This window comes from Leptodactylus fuscus, chromosome 3 (genome assembly GCF_031893055.1).
Source record: "Leptodactylus fuscus isolate aLepFus1 chromosome 3, aLepFus1.hap2, whole genome shotgun sequence".
NCBI classification, from domain to species: Eukaryota; Metazoa; Chordata; class Amphibia; order Anura; family Leptodactylidae; genus Leptodactylus; species Leptodactylus fuscus.
In genome coordinates, this window is record NC_134267.1 from 146,579,631 (window position 1) to 146,604,192 (window position 24,562).

The 24,562-nt window shown below is 44.0% G+C and overlaps 1 protein-coding gene across 1 annotated transcript in view; it reads left to right on the top strand.

Moving 5' to 3' along the window:
• Positions 1 to 2,748: 2,748 nt before the first annotated feature.
• The window catches only part of CHRND (cholinergic receptor nicotinic delta subunit), a 33,732-nt gene continuing 11,918 nt past the window's right edge, over positions 2,749 to 24,562 (top strand). Inside the window, exons 1-8 of the mRNA XM_075268517.1 lie at positions 2,749 to 2,873; positions 12,542 to 12,687; positions 13,510 to 13,554; positions 16,304 to 16,413; positions 17,074 to 17,229; positions 18,700 to 18,815; positions 21,165 to 21,365; positions 21,566 to 21,677. Of these exons, the coding sequence (XP_075124618.1) occupies positions 2,822 to 2,873; positions 12,542 to 12,687; positions 13,510 to 13,554; positions 16,304 to 16,413; positions 17,074 to 17,229; positions 18,700 to 18,815; positions 21,165 to 21,365; positions 21,566 to 21,677 (938 nt within the window). The 5' untranslated portion in view covers positions 2,749 to 2,821. The remainder of the gene's footprint in view (positions 2,874 to 12,541; positions 12,688 to 13,509; positions 13,555 to 16,303; positions 16,414 to 17,073; positions 17,230 to 18,699; positions 18,816 to 21,164; positions 21,366 to 21,565; positions 21,678 to 24,562) is intronic.

The window sequence follows — 24,562 nt, forward strand, 5'->3', positions numbered from 1 at the left end:
TCTGCTACATCAGATTGCTACATCTGATGTAGCAGTGCCGAGTGTGCATCAGATGTGTAGTTGAGCAAAACTGACTCAGCACTGCTAAGTCTGCATTCGCATAGGAATGCATTGGCCAGCCTTCGGCCAATCAGCGCTGGCTCTGCCGGAGGAGGCGGAGTCTAAGGTCGGACCTGAATGGAGACTGGTGTGGAGCGACCTTAGACTCCGCCTCCTCCAGCAGAGCCAGCGCTGATTGGCCGAATTCCGTACTCTGGCCAATCAGCACTGGCTAATGCATTGTATTGGCTTGATGAAGCAGTGCTGAATGTGTGTGCTTAGCACACACATTCAGCTCTACTTCATCGGGCTAATAGAATGCATTGGCCAGCGCTGATTGGCCGAATTCCGTACTCTGGCCAATCAGCACTGGCTAATGCATTGTATTGGCTTGATGAAGCAGTGTTGAATGTGTGTGCTTAGCACACACATTCAGCTCTACTTCATCGGGCTAATAGAATGCATTGGCCAATCAGCGCTGGCCAATGCATTCTATTAGCGTGAACTGAGTTTGCACAGGGGTTCTAGTGCACCCTCGGCTCTGCTACATCAGATTGCTACATCTGATGTAGCAGTGCCGAGTGTGCATCAGATGTGTAGTTGAGCAAAACTGACTCAGCACTGCTAAGTCTGCATTCGCATAGGAATGCATTGGCCAGCCTTCGGCCAATCAGCGCTGGCTCTGCCGGAGGAGGCGGAGTCTAAGGTCGGACCTGAATGGAGACTGGTGTGGAGCTATCTTAGACTCCGCCTCCTCCAGCAGAGCCAGCGCTGATTGGTCGAGTTCCGTACTCTGGCCAATCAGCACTGGCCAATGCATTTCTATGGGGAAAAGTTAGCTTGCGAAAATCGCAAACTGACAGGGATTTCCATGAAATAAAGTGACTTTTATGCCCCCAGACATGCTTCCCCTGCTGTCCCAGTGTCATTCCAGGGTGTTGGTATCATTTCCTGGGGTGTCATAGTGGACTTGGTGACCCTCCAGACACGAATTTGGGTTTCCCCCTTAACGAGTTTATGTTCCCCATAGACTATAATGGGGTTCGAAACCCATTCGAACACTCGAACAGTGAGCGGCTGTTCGAATCGAATTTCGAACCTCGAACATTTTAGTGTTCGCTCATCTCTAGTAGTGACATCTCATTCACAGGGGATTTAAAGGATTCCCTTTATATCACACCCTCTGTACCAGATACAAAAAGCACTAGAAGTATCAACACAATCTGCTATTGGCTAGTGGCTTCTGTAGGCAGAGGTGACAACACCATTGTTGTAATAATAATAATCATAATACATAATAATAATTTAGGCATTTATTAATTTAATTTTAGAGCACCAATAATTCCTTGGTGCTGTATATTTGATGAAAAATACACAAAATAAGTACAATACTTACTGAGTGACCAACTGGTACAGATGAATGGAGGAAAGGGGGATAGAGACAGTAGGTGAGGGTAAATGAAGTTGTGGGCTTTCCTGTAGAAGTTAGATGTGATTGTGGGGGTCAGTCTTATGTGCTGTGGTAGTGAGTTCCAGAATATAGGGGAGCACTGGAGAAGTCTTAGCGGTAGTTGTGTGAAAAGCGGATAAGAGCAGAGTGAAGTGGGAAGTCTTGAGAGGATTGGAGATTATATGTGGGAAGGTGGCGGAAGATTAGGTCAGAGATGTAGCGAAGGGACAGGTTGTGGTTGTGGCCTGAATAGGGAGGATGGTAAACTTACTTTTTCTTCATACTTCAGGATGAGACAGCGGAGGCTATGGCTGCCAGATACCATGGAACTCTGGATAACAGAGGAGTAATGTCTGGGCCAGAGAAATATGTCTGGATGACATCAGTAGTATTGAAAACCATTCAGTGAGTGGTAGATGGAAAACAGAAGGGTTCCCGGGACAGAACCTTGAGGGACACCAAGAGAAAGAGGGTATGATGAGGAGGAGGTGGTGTGTGAGTGGGAGATGCGGAATGTAAGGTATAAAAAATCCAGAAGATGGCCAAGTCTGCCAAAGGATAAGAGAGTTTGTAGCAAGAGGGAGCGTCTAAGGCATGAAAAGTTCAGGAGGAGGAGAACAGAGTGGTGCTGTTTGGCTTTGACAGTTAGTAGGTCCTTGTGACTTTGGTTAGGACTGTTTCTGTGGAGTGACAGGGCTAGAAGCCTGACTGTGGTCTGTCAGAAAGTGAGCTAGATGAGAGATGAGAGTTCATGGTAGACATGTTTTCAAGAAGTTTTGAGGCAAACCGAAGCAGTGAGATTGGGCAATAGTTAGATGCAAAGGATGGGTCGAGAGATGGCTTCTTTAGGATAGGTCTGTCAGTGTGTTTAAAGGCAGAACGTAAGGTACCACTGGTTGGTGAAAGATTGAAGAGGTGGGTTAGAGCAACAGTAAAGACTTCAGTGAGGTTGGAGATGAGTGATGATATTAGTTATCAGAACTTCTTCCTGTCAAGCAATATTATAACGTGTATAATATGTAAATTTGATAGGGATAAAGTGTTTCTGGACCATATAACTCTAAATGAAATGATCTGAAGAGTAGGTGAGTCTATACCATCCAGAGAGTAATGTGTCCTTGTGCAGGCCGTACTGGCTCTTTGATTCTTTTTTCAGTGTATTCCTGGTATGTTATTTATTTTCTAGTGCCCTGCACCTGCCACTGTCCGTCCACATTGCTGGGTCACATTTCCTTTTCATAGTATCTTCCTTACTGTGAGCCCGGATGTGGAGGAAGGGCAGCAAAAGGGATCAGAGATACTGGCCAAAGAACGGCAGTGGGATTGTGAACTATGGCATGGTTATGGGTTATTGTCACGCTGAGTTTAGCTGTTTATATTCCAGGTAAGGCTTTCATGTTTTTTGTTGAATCTTTATACCTTAGTGCGACATATTATATGAAGTTATTATATTATGTCTTTACTCAGATGTCACCTTTATATCTACTACTGCATTTTGTATATTACTTGTAGAAGCATCCATTTTTTATCTTACTGTTAAAATGTAGATTCACTGTTCACATAGATTTACATATGTGTTAGAAATCTGAGTTATTCTTTATGGAAATGTATTAATGCTGAATGATCTGGAAATAAATGAGTTAAAAGAAGACTCTAATGAGTTCTACAGAAGAGCTTTGGTTTCTTAGTACAACCACATACAATGAAGATATTAGTCATTCCAATGTGTATTGATGTGTATTGATCACGTTTATCAGATATTAGCAGGAGGTATATTTAATTTTTTGTTTGTGTAGTGACCCCATAAGAATTGTCCAGTTTTGCACTGGTGTATTTTGTATATCGTTTGCATGTGTGTGTGTGTCCATAAGCGTCATGTGATCATGTGTATCTCAGTTTGGATATCAGTGAAAAACCTGTGATCGGTTGTTATGGATACCTGGAGTAAAGCTGTGTGACTGTCAGCTTCTGTAACAGTGTCATCCACAGCGTCCTACCCCTTTAAAGTTGAAATAAAACAGTGAAGAAAAATGGCTGGGTTGCTATGGAAAGCTGAAGTACAGCTCTAATGTGTCATACTCTGTGCAGAGCAGCGTATCTAATCCTTCGGCCTATGGTACTGTGTGCTGAGGTGCATGTATCCAATCCTCTGGCATCTGGAACTGTGTGAAGATGCACGTATCTAATCCTCCGGAGTGTGGTACTGTGTGTAGAGGAGCGTATCTAATCCTCCCCCGTATGGTACTGTGTGCATTGGCATGTATCTAATCCTCTAATATGTGGTATTGTGTGGAGAGGCACGTATGTAATCCTCCAGCATGTGGTACTGTGTGCTGAGGCATGTATCTAATCTTGCGGCATGTGGAACTGTGTGCAGATGCATGTATTTAATCCTCTGGTGTGTGTTACTGTGTGCAGACGTGTGTATCTAATGCTTCGGTGTGTGTAACTGTGTGTAGACAAACGTCTAATCCTCCAGAGTGTGGAACTGTGTGTAAACGTGCATATCTAAGCCTCCAGCATGTGGTATTGTGTGTAGACGCACGTATCTAATCCTCCAGTGTGTGGTATTGTGTAAAAACGTACGTATCTAATCCTCCGGCATGTGCAACTGTGTGCAGACGTGTGTATCTTTTTTTTTTTTTTTTTTTTAAATGTAGATTGTGAGTCCCACATAGAACTCACAATGTACATTTTTCCCTATCAGTATGTCTTTGGAATATGGGATGGAAATCCATGCAAACACGGGGAGAACATACAAACTCCTTGCAGATGGTTTTTTGCCCTTGGCGAGATTTGAACACCAGGACTCCAGCGCTGCAAGGCTGCAATGCTAACCACTGAGCCACCGTGTGGCCCCTCAGACATGTGTATCTAAACCTCCATCGTGTGGAACTGTGTGTAGATGTACGTATCTAATCCTCCGGCGTGTGGAACTGTGTACAGTCATGTGTATCTAACCGTCCGATATGTGTAACTGTGTAGACACGTGTATCTAATCCTGCGGCGTGTGTAACTGTGTGCAGTGGCACATATCCAATCCTCTGGCGTGTAGTATTGTGTGCAGTGGCGCGTATATAATCCTCCGGCGTGTGGTACTGTGTGCAGTGACGCGTATCTAAACATCCGGCATGTCGTACTGTGTGCAGTGGCATGTATCTAATTCTCCGGCGAGTGGTACTGTGTGCAGTGGTGTGTATCTAATGTTCCGGCGTGTGGTACAGTGTGCAGACGCGCATATCTAATCCTCCCCCGTATGGTACTGTGTGCATACGGGTGTACTTAATCCTCCAGCGTGTGGTACTGTGTGAAGACATGTGTATCTAATCCTCTGGTGTGTGATATTGTGTGCTGACTTGTGTATCTAATCCTCCGGTGTGTGGTACTTTGTGCAAACATGCGTATCTAATCCTCTGGCGTGTGGAGCTGTGTGTAGATACGTATATCTAATCTTTCAGCATGTGGAACTGTATGCAGATCTTATCCTCTGGCGTGTGATACTGTGTGCTGACCTGTGTATCTAATCCTCCAACGTGTGGTATTGTGTGTAGACGTGCATATCTAATCCTCCGGCATATGGAACTGTGTGCAGACGCACGTATCTAATCCTTCAGTTTGTGGAACTGTGTGCAGACACACGTATCTAATTCTCTGGCATGTGATACTGTGTACTAACTTGTGTATCTAATCCTCCAGCGTGTGGTACTTTGTGCAGCTGCACGTATCTAATCCTATGGCGCGTGGAACTGTGTGCAGACGTGCGTATCTAATCTTTTGGCGTGTGGAACTGTGTGCAGATGTGCATATTTAGTCCTTTGTCATGTATAACTGTGTGCAGACATGCGTATCTAATCCTCTGGCGTATGATACTATGTGGTGACCTGAGTATCTAATCCTCCGGCATGTGGTACTGTGTGCAGACGTGCGTATCTAATCCTTTGGCTTGTGGTACTGTGTGCAGACGTGTGTATATAATCTTTCGGCTTGTGGGACTATGTGCAGACGTGCATATTTAATCCTCTGGTGTGTGGAACTGTGTGCAGACGTGCATATTTAATCCTCTGGCGTGTGATACTGTGTGCTGACCTGTGTATCTAATCCTCTAATGCGTGTATCTCAGTTTGGATATCAGTTTTGGATTGTACATGTGGAGTGACCGTGTGTATTGCAGTTGGAATATGAGTGAAAGACTTGCAGGTTTATATTGGCTAATGGTGGGGGGTCAAGGTTTTGGGAAAGTTGTATCTCCGGAATTGTATGTCCTAGAGAGTTGAATCTTCATCTTAAACCTTCCCGAACACTTGAAGTATCTGTGTGCCAAATTTGGTGAAGATCGGTCCAGTCGTTTGGTCACGCATAAAGAACAGACAGACAGACAGACAGACAAGAATTCATTTTTATAATATAGAGAGATTAGATAAAAGGGACAAACTCATAAAGAGTATTGGTATGTGATAAAGGGAGAGATAGGGAGATAGATAGATAGATAGATAGATAGATACAAAAAAATATAACAGCACTCTGACACAGCACAAAGGCTATAAGGAACAAAGAAAAAACTGCATTACAGCTATAAAAATACTATAAATTAAATATATAAATAAATTTGAGGTTCTTGGTTGTACATATTTGATCAAACAGTAGGAAGCCCACCTGCCCCGACAAGGCGACCTCATTAAGGTAGGACTCTACACTAATACCTCTCCTGGACCCAAGTATGGGTCTGCAGTGTGAACACAGGGCAATGACATACCTCTCCCAGAACAGAATAGGTCTACAGTGTGAACACAAGGGAAGTAAGATCCAGAGAATACTCAACTTAAATGGCCTTGGGGAGATGGGTTCTCTGTTCCAAATAAATAGGCCTGTGCAATCGAATTGGAGTAAAAGTCTCTTTAGTTGGACTTTGTGCTGTGTCAGAGTGCTGCTATATTTTTTGGTTTTTATGTATTTTGCCACGGTAGCTTGTACCTGTTCACATTGGGAGGTGCTGTCTGAATTTTCTTCTATGTAGATAGATAGTGAGATTATATAGGGATTGCAGCATAGAGATACAGAGATGCAGTAATTCTAAAGCTCTTCTCCATCTTCTTCAGATAATTTCTGGATTGAAAACAGACAACTTTATTGCCATTTATTGTGATACATTTGTGACTGTAAATTCCTTTTATTAATGGCTGCGTAATAGCAAATTTTGGGGCATATCAAATTTGCTCAACATTTGTGACTTTTCCCTTATCATTGAAAGTGTCAAGAAAAGTGAGTGAATTTAAGAAGTGGATGTGGTTAGAAACATCTCACAAATTTATAAATTCTATAAACAGGAAGTGTGCAAATTTAAGGGGGTTTTCATTAGTTCTCTGTGCGGAGTGATCTTTGCTTGGTCTGATTATACAGCCTGGTCCCGGTTTGAAGGATGGACCTGCGATAGCGCTCCTTCTCACACTTGGGGTGAAGCAGACCGTCACTTACAGTGCTGCCAAGTCCCATCAGGGTCCCATACATGGGGTGGGATTTGTTCTCCCGCATGAGGTTACCACAGACAGTATCCTTCTTTTTTTTTTCAAATCTTATTTTATTAACATTTTTCATATTTTACAGCAAATATAGCGGGAAGAAAAAAAAGGAGCAGTTTGGGAATGTACAAACATGTCGAGCATAGAGGATACAAACAATGAGCAGAGGGAGAAGCCCTCTGCTAAGTATGGGTTGAACAAAGCAAGTCCAAGTGATAATATAAAGCTTACAACATGACCTGTATGGAGGAAAGAGTTACAACGTAAAGGAGATAGGTAGGAGCAAGGGAAGAGGGGATGGGAGGAAATGAGGGGGAGAGGGAGAGAGATAGTCCGTGGTAGTCGGGCTACGGGAGGGGACGGTATGGGGGAGCAAATTGGAGTACTGAACATTTTCTGGGAGAGATTACTGGTGGTCTATAGAGATGTCAATTCGGCAGTAGCGGGCCCATGGGGACCAGGTTCTCAGGAAGCGTCCGTGCGAGCCAGTGGACCAGCTGAGCATTTCTTCGAATTTGAAAATTTGTGTGACTTTCTCTTTCCATTCTACAACTGACGGAACGGTGGTTTGGAGCCAATAGTTGGGAACAAGGCTTTTAGCTGCTTCGAAAAGGTGAGTTACAAGGTTGGATTTGTTTGGTGTGTAGAACGACGTAGGGCACGAGAGAAGAATTGAGGCAGGGGGATACACTAGGGTGGACTTGGTAATGCATTGGATTTGTTGTGTGATTTGAGACCAGTAGTTCTTTATTTTTGGGCATGTCCACCAAATATGGAAAGTGGTACCTTTATCGGAGTGGCATCTCCAGCACAAGTCATCTTTTGCCAGCTTTTGAGCATGTAACCAAACTGGGGTGCGGTGCCATCTCGCCAAGAGCTTGAAATGAGACTCTTGGAGCCGTACACAGTTGGAGAAACCATGTGAGGTTTGCAAGATGGAGGTGATTTCGTCCGCATTGAATTCCATGTCAAGATCAGCTTCCCACGCTGAAATGTATTTTGGTTTGGACTCAGGAAGTACTTCTATCAAAGCTGCTTTACAGTTGGCCAGTCTCCTGTTCTTCGGCGATGTGAGGACCAGCATCCTTTCAAACCTGGTCAGTGCATCTCCTATTGCGGTCGAGTTGGGCAAGGAGGATATGCTGTGTTTAAAATGCTGGTAGTGTAAGAAGGAGAGCGGTTTGCCTCCAATCAGTGTCTGAAGGGAATCTTGATCTAAGGGCACTCCGTTGTTAAGGAGGTCTTCTAACTGTTTGTCTTTCAATAGTATCCAAAAGTCCTCATAACCGCCTGCAGGTACTTTCAGGAGACAGTATCCTTCTGTCACCCACCACCTGTACTGGGTCCAAGGGGCTCCCCAGGACAGAGCTGGCCCTTCTGATCAGCCTGTCAAGTCTATTTCTGTCCCTGGTTGTCATACTGCTCCCCCTGCAGTCCACACCGAAAAAGATGGCTGAAGCAACCACAGAGTTGATAAATAATGGGTTTATAAATTACACCATATACCTTTAGCAGTGTATTGAGTGATTTCTGGGGCTCTCAGTGAGCTCATAGCATCCTCTGCATTTGTTTTTCATCCATAACTTCCTCTTCTGTGTTTCCTTGTCATGACCTGATTGTTTGTTGGTGTACTGTTCTGTCGGGGATTTGATCCGGGCTTCTGTGATCGGCTGCTGGGTTCCCTGCCATGGAGCCATCAGTGTGCACATAGTGTTCTGGACTTCTGAACACACTTGAGGTTATACGAGTCTAACCTCAGGTGTTATGGGTCGCCATCATCCTATGGGAGGATCTGGGGGCCTTTATTAGGAAGAGGGCTGGCTCCACCAGTTGCTGGTTTTTGTGGTCCCAACCTAGAATTCTTGGCTTTAGGAGGAAGAGGAGTGATTTGCTTGTGCTTACTGACTAAAGGAGTTTGAGTGTTGTTTGTGTGTGAGTTGGTTTTTCCCTCCACACTTCTATTCTGCCCTTCCCTTCACGTCTGTTTGCTTGGCACTATCCGGTTGTTTGAGGTGGGTTCCAGTTTATTTTACCCCAGTCTCGTGTTTGCCCTTTCCTCACCTCTCCACTGTCCCTCTCCTCATTCCTCTTGTTTTGTACTCTGTTGTGCTGCGTGTCAGTTGTCCAGCACCTCCCGTCCGGTTTGTTTGTCTGCAGCTGCACCTTTATTTCTGTAGGGGTCACCACCCTAGAATCCCCAGTCCCTAGCTTTCTTGCAGCTCTTGCCCTGTCTGTCTGTCTGTCTGTCAGGTCTTCGTGCTAGAGAGCCAGGAGTCGTCGGGGCCAAGGTTAGCTTGGAGACAGCTGACCACCACCCGTAGGCAGGGCCTAGCTAGCCACCGTAGTGCCAGGGATAGTCTCCTTCCCCTGTCTCCTTAGTGGTGCTATCTGCAGCCTGGAATCTGTGTCTGGACTCTGACACGAACGTGACATTCCTACAAGTTCCAGGATGCCTCACTTCTCTTCCCTCTCTCACTGACTGACCCCCTCCTTGTTAACTTAGCTAGCTCACCCAGTAACCCTCAGCAGCCATCATTAGAATACTAGATAGCCATCACCACACCTCCCTCTCACACTCACTGTCCCCCTCCCTTTTTTCCTAGGTAGCCTGCCCACTTCACCGCCAGAAGCCATCTTTGTGATGGTGCAAAGCGGCTCACACATGTGCAATAGCTCACTATCACTCGCTGCGTGCGCATCATTGATGACACAACCTGACAAGAAACGGTAGGAAGGAAAGGTGGGTGTACTGAGTCTGGTGTAGTGAGGAGAAGGGGCGGGAAGTGAGGTGACAGGAGTGGAGGGCTGGGGACGGAATGAGAGTAGTGAGGGGAGGTGACGGGAGGAGAGGGGAGAAGAGAGAGGGGAATATAGTATGTGACCCCCGTCTCCGGAAGCGACGAGACAGAGACGCACAGGATACTATGAAGGTGTGCCTGGGGCAGTCATGTGACTGCCCAGCAATAATGGCAAATATTCACTTTTACTAATAAAAGTAATTTGTAAAGTAGATGGGGGTGTTTAGTTTAATGTAAAAATGCTTTTTTTTTTTATCCTGGACAACCCCTTTGGGCCCCTTCACACGGCGTAAGCGCTCGCCTCATTCCGAGCCGTACATGCGAGCGCTTCTAAACACTTCCCATTCACTTCAATGGGAGCGCGCGTAAAGCCGGGTTTACGAGCACTCCCATTGAAGTGAATGGGAAGTGTTTAGAAGCGCTCACGTGTACGGCTCGGAATGAGCCGAGCGCTTACGCCGTGTGAAGGGGCCCTTTAAATGCAAACCTATGCCTTCTTCTGGCAACCCAAAGACACACAAAATTTACTTTGCCAAATTGTTCTCCAATGAACGTTCCCAACTCATCACACTTTCACGCTGGCTAAAATTTCACCAAGCCAGTGAAAAAAGGCAAGGGAGGATGGGAGTTGCAGTCAGTCACAAATGGGCTCACAGTGGCAGTAGTTACCTCTACTAACCCTCCAGTACTACTCATGGGCTGGTGCAATAATTGGGTACTCCCTGTTGTAAGCCTCCCTGAGTCTGATGCTGGTTGGGATGCCCTTGATGATTGAAGATTGCAGGATTAAAGACTCAGGAGATGAGGATGAGCTATGCAAACTGGAGTCAGTCAGTGTGTATCTCCGGTTTTAGGCAGTCTTCTCATAAAGTGTTCTCTTAAGGTGACTTCACAGAGAATTTTTTGCAGGAAGATTTTAAGACACAATCTGCCTCAAAAAATTTAATTGAATGGGAGTCAGTAGCAGGTTTTTTTTCCTCTAGTTGATTTTTTTTAGCTGAAGTAAAAAAAAGTTACTTGACTTATCTTCAGGTGGATTCCTCCTTGAAAAAAATCCATTGAGATCAATGGGAGGGAGAAAAAAACGTGACTCTTTTTTCCCCCTGTCATTTATGTGCTTTTTCAATGCAGTTTTTTTGCTTTTTTTTTTAAAAAAAAACACATCATAAACCACTAGTGAAATTTCCAAGTCTATACAGTGTGCTGAAGTAAAAGAAAGTGTAAAAAAAATCAACAAAAAAATGCCTCAAAAACGGCATCATGTATAAAAACACATCTCAAAGTTTCCTGAGTCCCAAAGCAGATCTTTTCAGCCTGCAAAAATCTCTGTGTGAACATACCCTTAAGTTCTTCAGATCCATAGGGGACCCGAAAAAACGGAAACCCTACCTGCTTACAAAGTGGGTTTCTGCCCAAAATTGGTGGAGAGAAAAGTCCTACTTGTAGAGTCCCTGAACGGTCACACAACACTAGTGTGACCGCAGCCTAAGCTAATTTATATTGACAAGCTAGGTCAATCTAAGTACTCTAGCGTCTACCTCCTGAGGAAAGTACTAACTCAGTCACTCCCTCACTAGAATGATTTAAGTCAAGGGATGTTCCATCTACCTATCTCCCACATCACTCTCATTGGTGTAAAGTTACATTAAAGGGGTTGTCCAGGCTAAACTTATAAAGTTTGAATCTGCTGAGTTCAATGAAAAAATGCATACTCACCTGTCCCAGTTGCTCCATTGTCATCTCGCCCCTCCCGATTTCTTTGCTCTCCCGGGTCTCTTTCGGGGTTGTGTTGAAGCTACTGGTTGTCTTCAATGGTCATGTGAGCCAATCAGTGGCCTAGGCAGGCCTCAGGAAGAGGACCCCTGATGTTGCAGGTAGTGTCATTCAGGTCCTTCGCTGATTGGCTTCAACAGTCACATGACCCCTGAGGCCAATCACTCGCTTCAGCACAACACCAAAAGATGCTGCAGGAGTAAATGAACTGGGAGGTGTGAGGGGACCCTGGAGCAACGGGGACAGAGGAGTATGCATTTTTTTTATTTTTCACTCCCCCCAGCAGATTTAAACTTTAAAAGGGTTGTCCATTTTTACCTGGACAGCCCTTTTAAGTCATACTAAACCAAACATCATCAAAGCACACAAAAAATTGCAAATAAATTCACTGATAAATGTGAACCTTTATGTCTCTGTAACAACTGGAGCAACTAGTGTAATGCTCTAAGACATGGACAAATATGAATATCAATGGCATGCAGACGCTCACAAAATGAGATAAAGCTTGATTTTCTCTTGATTCTCTCTTGATTTTTTACTTAAGATACAGTAAAAGTAAGTAAAATTTTATGTTTTTTTCATAACTCAATAGTGCAGACGAAGGGAAAAACTTTGCAATTTATTTTACTAAGGAAAAGTGCTGTTTCTTTAAGTATTTCCCCAGTCCCTACTACTACATAACCAGCCTCTGTTTACAAAGGGCTCTATGGGAGGATGAATGACAAGGCGACAAAGATATGAGCCAGCCTACAGCATTAAATGAGTTATTCCTACCAGTCTCTATTCTATTGTACAGATTTCATCGTATATAAAGTATATTACAAAGTTTTCAATTTTCACCTGTACTATGGATTCTGCAAAAAAAAAGTTTAGTCCTGCTTTAAAACCACACTTTGAAGAACCCATCCATATCTGTGTTCTGCTGTTGGTGAATGTATTGTAATGTCTTTCTTTGGTCCATGTAGGTTCTAAGTCAGAAAGTGAAGAAGGTCATTTAATGAGATATCTGTTTGAGGAGAAAGGCTACAGGAAGGATCTCCGGCCGGTGGACAATCCTGATGACATTGTGGACATATATATATCTTTGACTCTCTCCAATCTTATCTCACTTGTAAGTCTGTATGATGTATTGGGAGAGCGCACCATTTGTGACTGACACCTTGTACAGTATATCATTGTTCTGGAACAGGGGTGCCCAATACGTCGATCGCGATCTACCGGTCGATCGCAATGGACGTATGGGTCGATCGCGGGATGCAGCCAGGGATCCCCGGTGTCTGCTTGTTCACAGTGTAGGCTGAGAGTTATCTCTGGACACTGGCAGGCTGGGGCTGCGGCAGCCCCGCCTGCCAGTGTCCGTAGATGACTCTCAGCCTGCGCTGTGAACAAGCACTCCGGACACTTGCAGGCCGCTCTTAGGGATGGAGGGGGCTGGGGTGCTGCTTGTTCACAGCGCAGGCTGAGAGTCATCTACGGACACTGGCAGGCGTGGCTGCTGCAGCCCCAGCCTGCCAGTGTCCAGAGATAACTCTCAGCCTGCACTGTGAACAAGCAGATAGCGGGGATCCCTGGGTGGCCACAGAACACCGCTGTCTCCTGCTCTCACGCTCCGCCCGCCCCGCCCACAGGCCCGCCCCGGTCCCGCCCACAAGAAGTGGGTAGATCTTTCGACTTGGTCATATAATAATAGCTCACATGCTGACAAAGTGTGAGCACCCCTGCTCTAGAAGAATCACAGTATTGCTAACATAAACTTATAAAGGAGCACTCTACAAGTAAATGCTATTGTTTATATAGTGAATAGTCAATGTTCAGATATACAGTTTTCCATCACATGGCCAGGACAGATTTATATCCACTGGAAGAAAACAGTGATTTATATCTATTTCCATCTACATTTCTAGATTATTAACAGCTTGTATACCTATTGCAGAATGAAGCTGATGAAACACTTACTACAAATGTTTGGGTCGAGCATGTAAGTTACTAAAAGGTTTTCTGTCTTTTACATGGTGCCGTCATTATTGTGTCAATGTCGTGATTTCTTGTACAATTGAGATACATTGTAAAGAAAATCTACCCACTTCCACACACCCACTCCCCAAACAAGATCATATGGATATGTACTTGTCAGATAAGGATCCATAGAACTGTAAAGTCCATTATTTTTATGTTTAAAATCTTACTTTAGGTTCCAGTGCATTGGACGGTATGTCCATAGTACAGGAGCTGCTGATTTGTGGGGGTCCCATATATCAGACCCTGGTGGATCTAAAACTGATGGCCTATCCTAAGGACAGGCTGTCAATATTAGAAAGTGGATAACCCTTTTAAGCAAATTTTTTAGACTTATGTCATTTAATTTTTCATGGGAAAAGGACAAAAAAACTAAAAGGACAAATGATTTAAGGAGTGCTGATCAAAGATTAATAAGATGAAAGGCAATTGTACTGACCTATTACACAGGCCACTGCAGAGTACATGGGAGAGGAACTATTGATATTGTGATGACACAGAAAATAAATGTACCGAGCAACTCTCTGTTGTCCCTTTCTGTAGTAGTAGGGATTTTTTGGCAGTCAGGCGACTTATGTTACTGGAGACTTCAGCAGCAGTAAGGACATCCAGCACCCCCTCGGGGAGAAAACAACCAGAAGAAATTGACCAATGGATGGAATTGACACTGCGCTACTCCAAAACTGTAGAATCAACATGCACTGTATTTGAATTTCTTACACACAACGCATTCGGACAGCGTTTCGGGAATTACCCCTTTTTCAAGTGTATAACCAGTACACACATGTATCTGTATCTAACCTCAGAGCTTCTACACAGAACTTTCTACATCAGTCGGACACTTGAGGCAGAGCTGAGAGCAGGTCAGACTTATTTCTTCTGTATATGTCCAACTTGGTTTCTTTGTTTCTCACATAACATCAGGATTATTCCATGCGGATCTCGATGCTGAAAGCGCTCCAAATCCTCACAGAAATAAACTCAGCGTGAACACAGTTGTCACCCAGCTTTTCCGGACAAAGATATCTTGTATGTGTGTGTACTGGTTATACACTTGAAAAAGGGGTAATCCCCGAAACACTGTCCGAATGCGTCGTATGTAAGAAATTCAAATAAAGTGCATGTTGATTCTACGGTTTTGGAGTAGCGCAGTGTCATTTCCATCTATTGATATTGTGATGTCCCCCTCTCCCCCAATCCATTGATTATAGGCAGTACATGTATGTTTACACATGACAATGGCATGCACATAATCTTGGATCTTTTTTGTTGCATAAAAGATACAGTCTGCTGGGTAAAGAGCACTTGTCAGGGACAACTGTTCCCATAACTGGCCTGATAATTGGGCTGTGTGAGGATAGGTTCCCACAACTGTTATTTAATGTCCATTTCTTGCATCCATAACAGGATAAGGACTATAGAGGCAGATGACGCCCCCTCCACCTGCATTTACCTCCATGTTAAAATCATGACAGAAGCTTTTTTCCCTCATGTTTCCTTTTCTGATGGAAGAAAAGGACCTACTTGTTGGATTTTTTAATCCATTACAAAAGTAAAAAACATGATGGAAGAAAGTGTTTGTCAGGTTTTTTACAATATCATCAATAGGAATGGATGCAGATGGAGTGGGCTCTCATCGGGTGACAGATGACAGTGATGGACCCCAATAATGGATGTGTGAAAATACTATTTAATATGTAAAATAAACGAGTCCTATGTTTGTATGCCATTGTCTATTCAATTGTCTGGAACAGGGAGAGACCACTTTCTCAGGTGTGTGGAGACTTATACAGCCATAGTTGCTCCACTGCAAGGGAACATGGGAAGAATATGCAAATCTGTCTCCCAAGATGTAAACAGGGAGACAGTGCCTTTGTTATGCTGCCCTCTATAGCAAGCACCCTGAACAACATGCCCGACTTCCCAGAAGCCTTCACTGCATGATGCAAGGTTATAACCAAATCAATTTCTCAGCTATGGACGGCACCGTTTCTGTCTCTTTGGACTTCATCAGCGCAGCCTAGAGAGAATTGATTTGGTTTAAGTGAGAGGCTGAGAGACCAGATTATAGGGATAATGTCTATCCTTAGGGAGAGACCACCTTCTCAGGTGTGTGGAGACTTATAGCCATAGTTGCTCCACTGCAAAGGAACATGGGAAGAATATGCAAATCTGTCTCCCAAGATGTAAATAGGGAGACAGTGCCTCTGTTATGCTGCCCTCTATAGCAAGCACCCTGAACAACATGCCCAACTTCCCAGAAGCCTTCACTGCATGATGGCCATGAAGGTAGTCTCTCCCTAAGGCTGTGCTGATGAAGTCCAAAGAGACAGAAACGGTGCCGTCCGTAGCTGAGAAACTGATTTGGTTATAACCTCGTATTATGCAGTGAAGACTTCTGGGAAGTCGGGCATGGTGTTCAGGGTGCTTGCTATAGCGGGCAGCATAACAGAGGCACTGTCTCCCTGTTTACATCTTGGGAGACAGATTTGCATATTCTTCCCATATTCAATTGTCTGTGAACCTGCCCTTGCACTGAGCAGTAACCAGATGAAAGAGGGTCTTACTGACCACACAACCACCAGTACTGCCCAGGTTGGTCAATGTACAATGCAGGTCTGATATTGGATGGAATCAAGTATTTCCTTTACATTATGGAAGACGCAAAGATATGTTCTTCTAATACTATAATTTGTACATTGTTATTACAGGGATGGTATGACACACGACTGTCATGGAATATGTCAGAGTTCTATGACATTGATATACTCAGAGTTACTCCGGACATGGTGTGGCAACCCAAACTAATCCTGGAGAACACGTGAGAATGCTTACCAACAAAACAGAAGTGCTACGTAGCCTACTAATACCCAAATCAGTTTCCTGTTAGATTTAGGTGTTTTACAATCTAATATTCAGAATAAGGCTTATGTAAACCTTCAATGGTATTATGAGGATGATGATGATGATGATGATGATGATTATTATTATTATTTAATATCGATATTATTATTGCATTATTTTTATTATGGTCTAAAACACGTTTCTAAAGTTTTCATTAGAAATTCTAAACTGTTATTACTGAATTGTGACCATAGCCATAAGAATTTGCCTTAAATGAGTGTATATGACCCAAGGAGAACAGAGATCAGAGCTACAGAGCAAACCCTTTAACTCATTGAAAGGACACAACAATTTGCCTTGTACAAGTATAGACTGTACAATGTGTACACTGTATGTGCATGCTGCAGAGCAAAATCAGCTAAGATTTTTATTAAATAAAAACCTATTAGAAAAAATGTTTTAACCAAATGGAAAAAAGCTCAAAAGTTGAAAGAAGCTTTAAACGAAGAGATTTGTATACATTAGAATATTCCCTATATAATTTTAGCAGTTGACAGCATATAGTAACCATTTCTGCGCAGTATTTCTCTTTATAATTATATATTATTATTTTTTTTATATATTTTTCTGCTTTTAGCAATGACGGAAACTTTGAGGTGGCCTATTACAGCAATGTACTTATTTATTCAAACGGATTCATTTACTGGCTACCCCCAGCAATATTCCAAACTCCTTGCTCCATTAATGTCAACTACTTCCCATTTGACTGGCAAAACTGTTCACTGAAATTTAGGTAACTGACACGTAGATATAAGATATTGATATTAGATGTGTTATTCTAGGGCAACATGACTCTAAAATGCAAAAAAACATTCAGAAACAATTGATTGGTGACTCAAAGATTCAGATGAGAAGACTTGGGGGTCAATATGTGACACCGTTTACTTGCATTAGTGCAGGTGTCACAGCAATCTTTGGTCATGCAATAGGAGTAGCAGCCAAAATTGCTGTATAGTCCAAGTCTTCTGTGACTGCAACATGACAGTCACAAAAAAAAACCCAAACTGCTGGAGTTCTGGATGCATGTTGTAAGTTGCATGTGACTGCCAGCATAGACTTGAATGTAAGTAGCATGCAACTGTAACTCAGACGGGATATGTTTGCAATTTTGTTTTGTTTTTTCCACTGCAAGTGGAAAATGTTGGAAGTTGCAGACAGATTGCACAATTTTTTTGGTCACACAATGAGTGATGAAATATGTATATATTATACTGTCGTATGCTATTTGTCTATGTACAAATATTTTTCTAGTTATATACATAGTTACAAAGTAGATGAGGTTGGATGAAGACAACAGTCCATTAAGTACAACCTATAACCCTATAGCCCCCTACAGTGTTGATCCAGGGGAAGGCAAAAAACATGAGGCTTATGCCAATAGCCACATTTCAGGGGAAAAAATTCCTTCTTGACTCCAATGGGTAAAAAGCCTCCCATTGATTTCAATGTGTACTGTGCATAAAATGGAACCCATTGAACTCAATGGGATTATGTTTTGCAGTGCTGATTCTTTACACGAGTTATTGTGGCAAAAAAAACCCAGGTCCACAAAACTACGTGTGAATGCACCCTTAAGGGGTTTTTTTTCCACATTCCCGGGTGTAATTAAGAGACGTGTCCTTTGTATATTGTGGTGATAGAGTTCTTGTGTAATTAAAAGGTGCAATCTAGGACACCTTATGTAATTATTATCATAAGGGATATGCTCAAGATGATAATAATTCAATTGAGGCTCATGTAATTAGCAAGCCAGGATTCTTGACCATTGCAGGCGTTGCGACAGGTAACCTGGCTGATAAAAAAAAGTCTATTTGACGATCAAAGAAATAAATGACATCACAGGTGGGAGGTTGCAAGAAGTAGCTTGGGGGTCAGGGGACCCATAAATGTGATAACGTTCATGATTTCAGGGGTCACATTCTTTGAAGACCGGTCTTAATAAATTTGTACATACCATACCATAGAGATAAACTTGTTATGGTGTCTTTAGTACTGCCAAAGCCTAACAAAAAATGTGTTGGGGGGGCAGATCTGATCTTTACTAGGAATACCTTCTCTTGCATGCACACCAAGTTCTTCAATATCTGTCACCAGCACTAATGAAGACATACATACTTTAATATAAACTATATATTACAACGTAATGTTAACAATATATAGCTCATATACTTCTAAGACATATGTTGTGTGTATATGTTTGCAGTTCTTTGACTTATAGCGCTAAGGAGATCAACCTGCGACTAAAAGAAGTAGAAGATGAGGAAACTCATCGAATGTACCCAGTGGAATGGATAGTCATTGATCGGGAAGCTTTCACAGGTACATTGGCTGTGTGATTTTACAGAACAGTGTTTGGTCAGTACCCATATTTACTATGAAATTATAACTTGTTGGCCTTACATAGAAGACAGCTGTCAGCCAGTGGCATCAGCACTTCCATAGTAGCCGTAGTGTCGTCCACCAGGCCCGCGTGCATATAATCTTTGTAATGCCTTTTTTTTAATAGGCCGTTACCTGCTGGAGTAACCCTAGCAGGTAACAGACACTGTTTATTTACTGATCCTTGTTCCTGCTCACTTCCATCTTAGCTTCCCCTTCTTCCCTCCAGGGGGTCCCATGTATATCATATCACATCACTGGGGCCCCCTGGAGTGAAGAAAGGGAAGTGGAGGGAGCAGGAACGGGATAGGTAAGTAAGGCCGTGGGTCTATGAAAAGAGTATTTGTTGAGCGAACACCAACAAATCCTGCTATTATACTCAGGCGTCTATTCGGATCTCATAGTATAATGATTGGAGGGCCAGGTGAGGTGAGCAAACATATGACTATTTGTCTGTTAATGGATATAATACAGTAACACTGCCTTGTTATTTATATGTCAGCTGACACTTTATATACAGTACACTTCATTAGTTATTATTGTTACCACCAGCTTTACCATTGAAGCATTATAATAATAAATGTTATTTATATAGCGCCAACATATTCCGCAGCACTGTACAATTAGTAGCATTAAACCCCCTACCTTACATGTCTATATGTTTATATGTGTAATGTATTTTATATGTACACTAGCAATACCCACGACTTCGTCCGCGACCCCCTCCCTCCTTGTGCGACCCACCTGCAGCACGGCTCTGGTCCTCCCCTGTTGGCTTGCGGCTGCCACTACCCCGGCCTCCCTTTTCTCCCCCTGCTGCGAAACCCTGGCTCCCCCTTCCCCCCCTGACACCCCGGCCTCCCCTCCCACTTCCCCTGCCCCGCTTCTACCCGCGACCCCGTGCTCATCACCCCGCCACCCCAGTCTCCCCCTCCTCCCCCTGACTCATACTGAGACTGCGGCCTCCACCTCCCCATGCCTCCCAGCCACGACTCCGGTGGCCCCCCCAAACCCCACTCCCTTGCCTCGCTTCCCCACATCCCCAACACCCCACTGCTGTAACCACGGCTTCACACCCCCCTTCCGCTGCTGCAACCCCAACTTCACACCCTCCTACCCCTGCCGCGACCCCGGCTTACCCCCAGATTGTTTGTGCATAGGATGTGCTGACTATGCTGCGCAGCAGCTAAGGTCATGCATGGGGCGCCACGGGTAGACGGTACTTTGGGGAGGTATGTGGCAGTTCCTGGGGCCCCGGCCGGACTTACCAATGGTCGCGGGCCTCCTCTGATGCCGGCATGTTCGGGAGCCTGCATATGCGACGCCATTTTGCTCGTGTCACATGGCGCCCCGGGTGAGCAGCTATAGCTCCGCCCCCTGTATAAATCCCAGATTGGCGTGAAGGGTCGGCGGCCGGCCTGTGCCTCCACAGCACCGCCCCCTCCGTCGCATGGTCCAATGGAGTAACAGCGCGCATGGCTGCGATGACATCATCGCAGGTCCTTCAGCCTCCGCCGGCCGTGCTTTTGGGGCTTGCGGTTGGGAAACCCGGCATCCGACGGTGATGTTAATGCGCCTATCTTTCTTTCCGGGCGCCATTGGAGGTATGTGTCAAACTTCACTGTAGCCCGTTGGGGCACTTTGGCGTGATTTGGGAACAAACATCCAAACATCCAAACACACAAACTTTCACAATTATAATATTAGTAGGATTGAATAAAGATTTCATTATTTTTTATGGTGCTTTTGTCGTTTTGACACTGTGATTTGTAGTTTTGAAGCAACCATTCTTTGACTTTATTTGCACTTCTGTGTTTTTCCTATAATAATAGTTTGTGAATGGTTTAGCCCAAACATTTTGGGTTTTTGGTGGTAAATTAGACCATAAAGGCTATAGAGACCTTTGCATTAATTGTGCGCAAAATATCTTTTTAATCAGAAATGAGATTGCTTAGGCTTCTGAGGTTGGTATTTCCATACACCATATAGCAAGGTGTTATACGCTAGATCCATCAGATGAGCTGTCTGCAGCCCCTTTCTCACCTCTGTCTCTGATCAAATCTCATTTGATATACATTTTTTATTGAATTATTTTACATTTCAGCTTAAGTAGCTTCAGGAGAAGTCAGAGTGAGACCATTACCATGAGAGAGCTAGTCTGATGGATCTAATGCTTCGATTATACAGTTTGTATTGTGAATATATGTGCAATTTATTCAATGCAAATGTGTTTATAGTCTTTAATATCTTGTATAGTGTTATTTAATGTGATTTTTTTTTGTTTTGCAGATAATGGAGAATGGGAGATTGTCCATATTCCAGCCAAAAAGAACATCGACAGGACTCTTTCTCCAGAAAGCACCAAGTACCAGGACGTCACCTTTTCCCTCATTATTAAAAGGAAACCCCTCTTTTACATTATAAACATCTTGGCTCCTTGTGTACTGATAGCTTTAATGGCCAACCTTGTCTTCTATCTGCCAGCTGACAGTAAGTGCCTCTTAAACTGTAGATAGCAAGTATAACAAGAAGAATGTACTAAACACCAGTGGGGTCATGCAAGGAAGGTAGTGACTAAGCTAAACCCAACTTTTTGGCAGGAGTGGGTAGACTGGTGCTATTGCTTCATGTACCTAGGCATTTGTTAATGAAATTGGAGCAGTCTGTATGTAACTCCATATTTCCGGCAGGTGGGGAGAAGATGACCCTGGCTATTTCAGTGCTGCTCGCTCAGTCTGTCTTCTTGCTTCTGATCTCACAGCGCCTCCCAGAGACTTCCTTAGCTATTCCTCTCATTAGCAAGTGAGTGTCTTTATGCAACATTATTGAGTTATACACCATAGTAAATATTGCAAAAAAAAGTTAGAAAATAGCTTCCTTCTGTGTAGTGTACAATGCACAATGTCATAAACCTACATAACACGGTAGCTATAAATATCAAATCCATACAGTATAGTAATCCTGACTCCAAATCTTCATATAGACATGTTGCGCAGTAGTTTTCATCTTTTTAGCACATTATTCTACACAATTTATATTAAAGGGGTTGTCCCGTCACAAGGATCCTATCTATAATGCTTGTTAATGTGAATGTAAGACTTTTCCTAAATACATTGCTTCAGCAAAATTGCTTTGTTTGGCCACTATCTTACTTTATTCATTTTTTTGTGGCCACAGCCCTGACCTAGCTGCTCCTGAGTCAAGTGATGTGTCTGCTGCTCTCAGGGGGAGGGAGGAGGGGCTAAGTGCACGGGAGCGAGCCTGGTTTGGAGGGGTGGGGGATAGTTTACCCTTTGGGGGAAGGGGCCGCCAATGCAGGGTTAGACGCCGGCACAAGTGAAGTCAGCAACATCTCTATGCTTCTTCCCTGCATGAAGCAAGCAGCGGCAGAAGCGATGCTGCTATTCCGGGGCGGGGGGGCGGAGGAGCGGAATAACAGCATCGCTTCTGCCGCTGCTTGCTTCATGCAGGGAAGAAGCATAGAGATGTTGCTGGCTTCACCTGTGCCGGCGTCTAACACTCCCCAGCATCCGCTGTAATAGAGAGGCGGATGCCGGGGACAGCCAGTAGAAGCGATGCTGTTATTCCGCTCCGGGGTCACATATGCAAAGCCAAGCGGCAAGATGCCGCCGGCCCTGCGTGCACGCTCATACACCAGTCTAGCCTTCACAATGCGAATACAGTCCCGACACCTTGTCGGGTCTGTATTCACATTGTGAAGGCTAGACTGGTCTATGAGCGTGCACGCAGGGCCGGCGGCATCTCGCCGCTTGGCTTTGCATATGTGACCCCGCCCACCAATGACGAGACAAAGCTGGAAGACAGAAGATTTCAAAGAAACGAAGACTGGTAAGTATGCGACGTGGGACAACCCCTTTAAATAATTTATTTCTGTATGAGTGCAACATGTTAAAAATGATTATGTTGTGAATTTAAATGGCTGCTTTCTTTCAGAAAGAGTTCCGCTTCCTCTGAACTCAGGCAGTGACATCTTGTCTGTTGGTTACGTGATCATCCTGCAGTTCAGTCCCATTCCTTTGAATAGGACCTAGGTGGAGCATGACAATGTGACCAATGAATGTGATTTCTCTTTTCAAGAAGATTAATCTTTTAGACATAAACATACAGCATCATACGTCCCAACTTTCAAAGGACAGAACGAGGGACAAAATGTGTGGCGAATTAGTGCACCACTGCAAATTTAGCTCTGCTCACTTCCACGATGACTACACCCATTCTCACCCATTTTTCTTTGTGCCTCCACTCAGTATAATGCCCCTACTGTCACCCTAACACTATATGACCCCACATTATAATGTTCTCCTCCAATTGCCCCACAGTATTAAAGGGGTATTCCCACCTCACATACTCATCAGTCTTTACTGCTGTAAAATCTTTTTTCTTCCTGGTTTCCTGCATCATGTGGTAGGCGGGGTTTCACATGCAACCTGCCGTTTAGCTCCACCCCCAAATTCGGGTGTAGCTCCGCCCACCCATATTGGACTATGAAGTACAGGCAGCAGCAACTCCATTCTGTGTTACATACAGAGACTGCCTGTCTCTGCCATAATGAACACAATTGAATTAGCTAGCCTGATAACTGGGAGAACAGAAGAAATGAAAGCAGCTCCTCTCCCCTATCTGCTAACAGGAACCTAGGTCACATGGGGTAGACACAGGAATAGCTAGAAACACAGGCTCGCTCCCTGCACTTAGCCCCTCCTCCCTCCCCCCTGAGAGCAGCAGATACATCACTTGACTCATGAGCAGCTAAGTCAGGGCAGTGGCCACAAAGAATTGAATAAAGTAAGATAGTGGACAAACAAAGCAGTTTTGCTGAAGCAGTGTATTTAGGAAAAGTCTTACATCCACATTAACAAGCAGTATGGATAGGATCCTTGTGATGGGACAACCCCTTTAAGTTCCTCTCCTCGTGCCCCAGGTTAAACTGGAGGCGGGACATTAAACTGGGGTAGCTGAAGGGGGACATTAAACTGGGGGGAACTGGAGGAGAACATTAAACCGTGGGGGTAGCTGGAGGAGGACATATCACCCTTCATCCCCCCCTTCCCAGTTTAATGCCCCCTTTCATCTGCCCCCGGTTTAATTGCCTCCTTCAACTGCCACCAGTTTAATGTCCTCCTTCATCTGCCAGAAGTTTAATATCTCCCTTCTTCTACCACCAATTTAATGTCATCCCCTTCATCTGACACCAGCTTATTGCCCCCTTCATCCATCCCCCAGCTTAATGTGCCCCCTTCATCTGCCCCAGTATAATGTCCCCTTCATCTTCAGAACAGTGTTTAAGCAAGAGCTGTCTGCAGATGGCTCCTACTTCACCATTGTATTCAACTCATCTGCATCCTCTCCGGAAGCAGATGAGTTTAATCCGGGACATACCTCCAGTCGACTGGGACTGCAGGACAGGTGGTGGTCCCAGAGGCTAAGGATAAAGGATCAAAGGATATTATTAGTTAGCACTATATATTTTGCATCATTAAATACAGTGAAAAGACTGCTTAAGGTGTTTGGCAAGGCCATATTTTTAACTGAACCAGACTTTATGTGGAAGATTCAGTGTTCACTTTGAAATGTATATGAGCCTTTTCTTTGAGAAAACTCCCATCTGTTTTTATTGTTTTGTTAAGACGTTTAAGTAGGTTTAACAAAATCTATAAAGAACTGTA